At 38.2% G+C, this 9,861-nt stretch overlaps 1 protein-coding gene across 1 annotated transcript; it reads left to right on the top strand.

The window, feature by feature from the left end:
• Nucleotides 1-2,658: 2,658 nt before the first annotated feature.
• Nucleotides 2,659-9,785, top strand: LOC106672283 (transmembrane protein 11 homolog, mitochondrial). Its single transcript, XM_014403593.2, has 3 exons — nucleotides 2,659-3,154; nucleotides 3,278-3,498; nucleotides 9,382-9,785. The coding sequence occupies exons 1-3, from the start codon at nucleotides 3,129-3,131 to the stop codon at nucleotides 9,669-9,671; spliced, it is 537 nt and encodes a 178-aa protein (XP_014259079.1). The 5' UTR covers nucleotides 2,659-3,128; the 3' UTR covers nucleotides 9,672-9,785.
• Nucleotides 9,786-9,861: the final 76 nt, after the last annotated feature.

The following is a 9,861-nucleotide window of genomic DNA, read 5'->3' on the forward strand; positions in this document are numbered from 1 at the left end:
AGACAAAGAGCCATGGAAAACCAAGCTCACATTTGAACCAACCCAAATCTCCAACTTCAGCATCAAGCTTCGTCGTTTTACTCTTCATGATATTTCTCCAAATATTATAACAGAAAATAATGTTACCCCATATGTACATGCTAATTTAAGCTTATGGACACTACTCCTTTATATTTTAATCATTATTGTAACAATATTATGTATAATTAGATATATAAAAACAAAAATTGTAGATAAAAATAAACAAACAATACATGTTGTAAAAGACGACCCCCCTGGGGAAGCATTATTCTAAGGGTGGAGGAGTTATATATAAGTTATATATATCATATTATTAAAAATTAGTTAAAGAGCTATTTGTACAGAAAAATGCACTCGGCTTATCTCGGATGTCGATTAAGCACAATTGCATTTTTCTCCCCCTTAACCCGAGGTGACTTAAAGAGGGACCGAGGGTAGATAGATTAGATTCTGTGTACGCTTTCTCGAATGTATATCGGTAAAGCTACGTCTTTTTAAATAAACATTTTTTAAAAAGTAAGATCTCAAATTATTATCCATAATTTATATATATAAGTTACGCCTGCACAAAACCCTTAGTTCAGCGACATATGTTGTGTCTGTCGGAGAATTGAAAGATTCGGAGAATGTTTGTAAGCAATAAACCCTTCCCTGTTCACTATTCCTATTACACTTGTAAAGACAGATTCAGATTAATCATATCCGTGAACAGGAAAGGTTCTTTTCAAATTATAAGTTGTGTTTAACTAATAAAGTTCTTTTTAAAAAGACTCTCGTTTAGTCAACACACGTAACTTTATATATATATATAAATGTNTATATTTCACCCTTCGTCATGACTGCAGAACTGCACTGATGGGCAAATTTAATGCACCACTCAATTATTTAGTTTCAAATTAAATCCTTTATCTTTCTACATTAGTACAGGTAATTAGGAGCTATCATAGTTAAAATAAATAGTAAACAGCTTTGTTTGTGTACATTGTTAACTTTTGTACAGAATCTCATTTGGATAAAAAGTAGCATTATGCCCTTCTATTCTGCTATGCCTAAAGATAGCTTTCAGTTAATCTTTTTCCTTTTTCATTGGTTCCAGTCAGGCATTTGAGTGAATATGACAGTGTCTGGGTCATAACATTATTAGAAGAAGGATACAGCCAGCGGGAAGTCACCATGTGACTGAGTGTAAATCACTCTACAATAGGAAGGGTTTTTTGGCACTTCAGAGGAACAGGAAGGCCAGGACAGGTTTGACCGAGAGAGAGATGGTAGATTCATCCGTCATCAGGTTCTGCAAAACTGCAGCATTACAGGAAATGATATAAGAAATATTTCAATTTCTTTCCGTGCGAATTGAACCTGGTCATTTTCTGAGCTGTGGTAAGAAGAGGTACACGACCCAGGTGCTGGTCCCTGAGTGAAAATAATCTCAGGGACCAGCACCTGGGTCGTGTACCTCTTCTTACCACAGCGCAGAAAATGACCAGGTTCAATTCGCACGGAAGATTGGGGACGAGTTCTCTTTACAGTTGAGGTGAGAGTTGGCCTCAAATCATCAGATGGGAGTAATTTCATATGGAGAAACTCAGAAGAAAGGTTGCCCCATGTTGTACGGTTTCTCAGGTGGCATTCCATGGTGGGCCATCGATGTTCCGGGATGACATTTCCTTTGATGCTTGCATCAGATTGATTGTTGTACAAGGAAGAACACTAACTTTGCAGATGTAATTACAAGACAAGTACGACTTTGCCACTATACAAAGCTAAACTCATAAATTCATTACAGTTGAAGCCATACTTTTTAATATTATAGGTAAATTTATATATTTTTAACTATGTTAATCATTAGAAATAGTTTCAAAGTCCAGATGAAGAGAATATACTCCTCGAAAGATTGATTATGGAACTGAGTGTTTTCTTTCTTTCATAATGGCCTTATTATGTATTTTTATATACATTTATAGTGAATTGTAAAAAATTGTGACTGTATTTGTACAAATACATATCATGGATATTTGTAAAAAAATTGTGCATCTTTGTACTCATCACACAAAGTTATAGTCGATGATAGGTGTTAGTTTGCGTGTTGGTAGACACATATGGAATCTGCACAAGTCACTACAAAATGTGTGAATTGTCGGTTCAACATGTCCAAAAATGTAAGCATTGTATCAATAATAAGTTTGTGCTTTGGTCTGCCTCATCGCTGGTGTCACATCCTCAGTGCTGATTCGGAAGAAGTTATTTGCCTCTCCCTGCTTATACCTTAACTGAAGATGGCGAATGCCGAACGATTTTGATAAAACTCAGCGAAGAAAGGCAGACCAAATTGGTCGAAAACGATCACATTTCAAAAAAGAAAAACTTGTTAACATTTGATTTTTTATTTGGAAATTTTTAAAAAAATAAGTTGAAAGAAAACCTGTTCTTCTTGTTGTCTGCTGATCAAAGAACCTTTGATGTCGTTGACGGTAGACTCGTCGAATCGCCTTTTCAAGGGAAGAATTTCCATTTTTTTGCTTAGGAAGTCAGTTTGAAATTGTCAAAAGGAAAACTCGGAAAAGAGTTTTTCCGCTTTGGACAGCTGTTATGACTGGAAAAGGCGGGAAATGGTTCGACAGTCTGGAAAAAAGGACGGCCAGACCGATCGCCGAGAGACACCGACTCGGTGCGATCCGACTTTAAAAATTCAGAGCCGGATTTTCCGGAAAAAGCAAAGAAAATAGAAAATTCGAAAAATACGCCTTCTTTTTGAAAAGAAAATCGGCCTTTTTCTCTCACCGTCGATGGTCGGGCGGGATCCGTTTGGCGGGAATCAGCTGTGAAGCCGTCGTCGGCTGTGAACCTTTCTTCGGATCGACCTTGAAACTCGGTACTGTCCCGACAGTCTGGTCCCTGGTCCGTCCTATTTCGCTTTTTCCGACTCGACCCTGGCAGAATGGCACCATTGCCGTCGGAAGCCGCCCTGGACAAAAGCCGGATTTAACAGGGAGGGACTCGGGAGGGTGTGGGACGCCCCGTCGATCGCTTTCCCGTCGCCGAAAAATCGTCCTTTATGGTTTCTCGTGATATTGGTGTCAACTGTCTTCTTCTGAAAGCGCCGGAAAATGCCTTCTAAGGACGACCAAGACGCGTAAGTACGGCGGAATCGTTTTCCCGCGAAATGGATTTGACCGTTCGTCAAATAAAAATGCAACAAACTCGACCTATTTTAAGAATTGGAATAATAAATCTAAGTGATTTCATGTGTTTTCAGGGAGCTGGACCCAGCAGACAGCGCGATAATAAAAGAGGTCTACGACAATGAGAACGCACATGAGACTTTTGGCGATGAACTGGAAAGAGCTCTGGAGCTTGGCTACAGGATAATAATCATAGAACCGCCCAGACTTGGTGACGAGACCGCACGATGGATCACTGTCGGAAATTGTCTTCATAAGACAGCCGTCATCTCAGGTCTAGGGGCTGTATTATTTGGTAAGAACACAACACACCACCAATTCAGTTTTCTCATTTGTCCTGTGTTTGTGGGGTCCTTTTCCGTTAATGTGCCTCTGCCCCACTTGACCGCCTTGGTGGCAGAGATCGAGACGAAGGTTAGGTCTCTGTGCTTCAGCTCTTACCCTATCTTATCTTAAGTTTTGAGTCAAGGTGAACAGCATCTTTTACTCAGTTGTATACCAGTTATCAAAGAGTTCGATGTAGAATAAAAATGAACTTTCTTGCACTATTCGACGCTGTCAAAATCAAGGAAATGGCAGTTTGTTTCCTTCAGGAAAAATGCATTCTTCCACTAGCTGTGCACGACGCGAGGCTGCATTTGACAGGATTGCATGACAAGTGGAGGTGCTACAAACGTAGGTGCAAGGTGGAAATGGCATTAAGAAATAACACCTGTCTAACTGGCTTAAGGCTGCCATATTTGACCATCGTGCTGTTCATATATGTTTATACTTATAAAATGGTAAGCATTAAGTTTTGGGAAAAAGTTAAGTATAAATCATAACACGTTTTTTGTTTGGTGCAACTACACAATCTGTGCAAACTATTTTGTGTAGACATTTGCACATTGGTGGCCCCAGTTGCACTGTGGAAATTGATAAATCTCTGTTTTCACAAAGGAAAACAACACCAGGAGAACCTTACCACTGCAGTGGGTTTTTGGTGGCATTTGCTGTGAAATGAGAGAAAGTTTTCTACTCGCTATTCAGGACAGATCAACCAAATCTTGTCCCCATAATTCCAATCGGATCGCTGCTGGGTCTGTCATCACCTCCAATCAGTGGAAGTCTTATGAAACATGTACATGTAGATGTAAATATATTTTCAGGGTATAGTATACTGCACCCTTTAAGAGCTATTGTATCCCCCGTGCTCTGCCTAAAGCACATCAAGAAACTTGATTAATAGGCCCGGTTTCAATGGTTGAAGCTCTTCTATTGTCACATTATACACCCCAAAACATTTCTTTCTGCGGGCTAGTGTAGCTCCGCAGTTTGTTAGTAAATGGGTTAGTGTCTCTTCTGCCTCCTTGCAGAATCTACATGTGCCATCTTGGATTGTTCCAATTTTCTTTAAGCGTCCATTTAATCTGCAGTGTCCTGTTAGGATTCGCAGTCTGTTCCTGCTAACTTTGACACATTCTGTGATTTTTTTTCCTACCAAAATTGGTTAGAAGATTCTTGGATTGTTTATGTCCAATGAGTGAATTCCAAAGTTCCTACATTTTCTTTTTGTCCTTCTGTCTGAGATATTTGTTAATAGTGTGGATTCCTATGCCACAGAAGGGTTCAGGTCCTATCACTGTTGTAGCAGCCCCTTTCCTTGCAAGGGTGTGTGCGTTTTCGTTGCCTTCTACTCCCATGTGTCCTGGGACCCAGCTTTATTATGACTTTATTCTGCATACCTAATATGTTTAGTTTGGTTTTGCAGTTCAGCACTATCCTTGAACTAATGGTATTCGAGCTTAGTGCTTTGATGGCTGCTTGGCTATCTGACATGATTATGTTCTTGTACCTTTTACTTAGGTTGAATTGGGTACATCTTTTAATTGCATGAATCTCAGCTTGGAAGATACTGGAGTATTTTCCCATGGGTTCTGAGTATTTGGTTCCAGGTCCAAATACTCCTGCACCCATACCTTCTTGTGTTCTAGATCCATCTGTGTACCAGAGGATGGTGCCATTTTTAAAGGAATTATTTCCCTTTCTTTCCCATTCTTTTTTGGTACCCAGATATGTTTGGAATTTTTGATTAAATTCAAACATCCTGTTCATGTCGTCTCTTGGAGCCATGAGTAACGGATGGTCTTATTGCTTGCTATCTCTTAATTTCAGTTTTATTCCTGTTGGAGGTTTCTCTTCGATAAAGTTGATGATGGTTTTCTGCGCTGTCCTTACTACCATGTGATGTAGAGGGATTAATCATAGTATTTTTTCCATGCTAATTGTAGGACATGTTCTCATTGCTCCTGTTATGCAGATGCATGCAAGTCTGTGTATTTTTGTGAGCTTTTTCTTTTAGTCATTTGTTCTGCTTCATCAGCCGAGGCTATAGCTCCATATGTAAGTAAAGGTCTTACTATCATGGTGTACATCCAAAGCAGGGTTTCCGGTCTGCCTACCCAGTTACTTCCTGCTATTCTTCTGCACACCATCAAAGCTCGATTCGTCGTCATGATGGTAGAGCTGATGTGTTTCTTAAATGTTAGTGTTTTATCTAGTGTGATGTCCAGATATTTGACTTTTTTTTTTCTATCACGGTGTTATTGAGTGTTATTTCCTTCATGTGATCAAGTTTCCTTTTCCGTGTAAAAGCGACTATAGTTGTTTTGTTGGGATTGATCCCTAAGCCAGCGCTTTTACACCATTCTTCTGTGATTTTTAGTCCCTCTTGGATTATATCGCAGAGGGTTTCCTCGAATTTTCTCCTGGCAGTCAGGACATCCGCATATCCCTGACATTTTATTCCTGAACGGTCCAGGGTTTCGAGCAGTTCGTATGAAACATTATCCCAGTATCCTAGTTTCCGCCATATGACAGTGAACCACTCTCTCAATTTTGTTGACCTGACCACCTGTGCACCCATTGAAAGTGTATGGGGAAAAGCAAATGCGAGGGACAAATGGGACAACCCACTGCAGTTTATTGGACTCCAATCTATGCGAATTTATGTGGTGGCAGTTATGTACAGCAAAAAATGTGAATGTTTTCGAAGACATCCTTAGTGAAATAGTTGAATTTTGGCCCCCAGGGACTCAAATGTGATTTCCTTTATTACAATGACAACCAATTTATACACTTAATTATTATTACACAAATTACCTAAAATGAAATGTTTCAGTATTTATGATTTCCTTTAAAGGAGCATTTCCTTATGTGGCCAGAGAGAGATCTTAGCAGTCGAGTGGGGCGGAGGCTCATTAACGGAATAGGTCCTTGGTGGGTACTTGTATTACATCAATTAAAAGATTATAGTTCATAATAAAGAGTGCACAAGCCTGTTGTTACTTCACTGAGAGGCAGAAAAGGTGGTCATTCTTAATTTTTTAAATAATCTCTTAGACAATCCTCCACTGATTATCTTACAAATGGTCCGTTTTAAAGTATTAGAGGTAAATAAAACAGATAAAATCTCCCACACGTGTTTACAATTGAATTTTGTAATTAAATCTTTGATTAGTCCATCTCTTCTTTGTCGGTTTTTCTTTAAAGCTTCTTTCCAATGTTCTGTTGGTTTAATTTTTTATATTGCATCATTTTTAAGTTTCGTTTTTCATTTCCAAGTTTCATTGTTTTATACTGAAAGTTAGACATTCTAAAGCTGTTGAGATCCAGCAACGACTTCAACAAGTTAGAAATGTTAATGTCAGTTTATGCACTGTAAGTTGAAGGCTTTCAGAAACTGGATTACGTGCTAAAAGACCTGCCACTGGTCCAGAACTTCTCACGCAGAACAGCTCGGTTAAGTTTTGCAAGAAATCACATTTGGTCTCATCAAGATTGGACCAAAATCTTGTTTTTGGATGAGTCAAAGTTTTTTGATATTTTCTGATAGCTGACAGAGGGTTTGGAGAAGAACAGGATAGCAATATATCTCCACCGAATTTTCACTACGCAGAAGCTGTGAATGTGGTGGTATTATAGTCAAGCATATCTCTGAAAGGTTGTACAAACTTGATATTCATCGAGGGTTCCCTAACAGCTGTGTGATACATTGAAGATGTGCTATCAGAAGCAGTTGTTCCTTCCACTAATTGGCGATAGTTTTTTTTTTTTTATGCTTGACAATACAAGGCCCCATACATCTAGGATCGTTGGAGACTACTTGTAACTGGCTTCAACTCAAAGTTCGAGTGGCCAGCATGAAGTACTGTCTTAAACTGTATTGATCACCTTTGGGACGAGTTGTCAGAGTTGCCCAGTGATGCCAGAAAATTTTCAGGAATTAAGAAGAAGGAGTACAAAAATATTCCATACCTATATATTCAAAACCTCATAAAATTAAGGTTGATTATTAAGGTTTTTTAAGGTTAATTATTCAAATTAAGGTTTTAGATAAATTGCAAATCGGTGAAAGTGCAACTGCTGTTGGAGATTCTTCAACATCGACAAGTCGACACTGCGTTTGATTTAATTTAAAAAAATAATAGTAAGAGATTTGTCATGGCTAGTGCTCCTGCCAGTGCAAAACGTGCAAGTTTAAAATAAATCCCTTGATTATTTGGAGATCGTGGTCTGGTGTGACGTAGGTTTAGAAAAACATTTTCTTTATCGTACCAATGTTTCGATCTTTATTCAGATCATCTTCAGGGCCCAAAGTGTTTGTTTTCCGTGTACACGTGTGATGAATAATAATCCATAAAGACACATCTACACGGAAAACAAACACTTTGAGCATAATTTGCATAATATAAAATTGTCCATGAAGGAGAAAAAAAGATTTCCCAGAGAACTTAAAAAAACGAGCAAAAATTAAATGGTATGGATGGAAATTTTGAAAATGTTAATTTATGAAAAAATACCGATAAATGCAGTAATACATTAATCATAGGAATAAATTGCATGTGTTTTTGTATCTCTATCCACTATTATGGAACAGAACCCCATTATTTGCACAGGAATATGGACTCAACATTCACGTAGTTTTTCTGGAACGTAACCTTCGTGGATGTAGAGGGATTATTTGTATTTACTAAAACAACGATGAGGGTGGCCACTTTTTTTTTTTTTTTTGTTGTCAGACATAATTGTGTAAAATATTGTATTTGATTGTCAAATTGTGATCTTTGGTCAGCTAGAAGGTACCCATGTTCATGTTTCTCAGTCAAGTTACTCTCACCATGGTGAAACATAGAGAATTGAGTCCAGAGTAGTTTGACATTATATTTAGGTTTATTAAAACGTTCCTAGACCAAGTCATTCTCATAAGATGACTTTCATTTCACGAAATGGGGTTGTGTTATTCAGTAAACTACCCTACACGCCACCGACTGTCAGTTTTCCATAATTGTCCTGCATTTTGTCTTTGGTTTTAGCCTCCCAAAAGGGGCAAATGGCATTTTGTGTGTACTTGGATTGTATCAGTTAACTGTATTATATATAAGAGTTATAATAAAGATTGTAAAACTGTACCAGTGATAATGTTTTCTGTACAGAGGTAGATACAAATCAACAATTCATTGAACAAAGCATGATAATTAGGACTATTAGCATTCCATGACCTGTGAAAGCCATGATCTTCAATTCTTCTATCTACAGCTGTCCTCTTAGACGATTTGCTCAACTTACTATAATTTTTGAACTGATAATTAATAGCCGCTTGGCTCGACAGGTTTTGGCTCAATTATCTCTGATTCAACTTGACTTCCATCTTCCTGTCTCATCTGTTTCTATTTTAAGAATCCACGTAGAACAGTTAATTGACCAAAAACGTTAAAATTATCTTTACTGAGGAAGCTGGGGTCTTTTTACTTCTTCCTCAGATGGCAATCAGTAGGTGCGGTTTCTTCAGCAGAAAAGAAGAAGGTTTGAGACATAAACCATCTAAACACTTATGTCGGTGCTGATGCTATGTAAAAGAGTGTATCGCATGCAGGATTGATCAAATCTACTTATAGCCTTAGAATTTGGGCTAATTTACCTTGGCTATTTTAAAAAAAAATACTTTCTCTGAAGCCATACAATATTATTTTTAGACATCAAATAGAAGAAGGAACAATTCGATTAGTTTTTACAAATTTTATTATGTAAATTATATGGATAACACCACCTCTTTTATGTTATATGTTAATGTTAAATAAATGAGAAATGTTTACACATTTTTTTGTGGTGAAAAATTTAAAGTTGCTGTAAATTCCAGGTTTAATGTGGGAGGAGTACCCATTGGCGTATGCTCCGCTTGGTGCCGTTTCGTTTTTCTGCACCGGTCTTTACACGGTGTCGTGGCAGTTTGACCCTTGCGTTAAATACCAAGTGTTTCCTGATTCAAAGCGTCTTGCGAAACTGCCACTTTTCAATGCGCTCTCTTCCGCATCGCCGATAGTCCTCATCAGGAAGAACGACTCTAGGCGCAAAATCCTCCACTGCTCTGTGACCCTGTTATCGACGGCGTTCTGCACTTGGAAGCTTTACAAACTGTTCAACAACTGAATACCTCCAGGTTAAAAATAGCTCTAGCGGCTTCAATCGGTCGAAGATGAAATTGTGGCCATTCGATGAAACCAGTAGTCTTTTGAGGCCCAGATAATAAAATAGAGGAAAGCATTTAGATTACTCTTTATTTAAGAATTTTTCTTTCGTACGTTGTCTACTTATTGAAGCACACCAGGACGATTAGGTT

This window comes from Cimex lectularius, unplaced genomic scaffold, assembly GCF_000648675.2.
Source record: "Cimex lectularius strain Harlan isolate CLEC.00 unplaced genomic scaffold, Clec_2.1 scaffold17, whole genome shotgun sequence".
Taxonomy (NCBI): Eukaryota; Metazoa; Arthropoda; class Insecta; order Hemiptera; family Cimicidae; genus Cimex; species Cimex lectularius.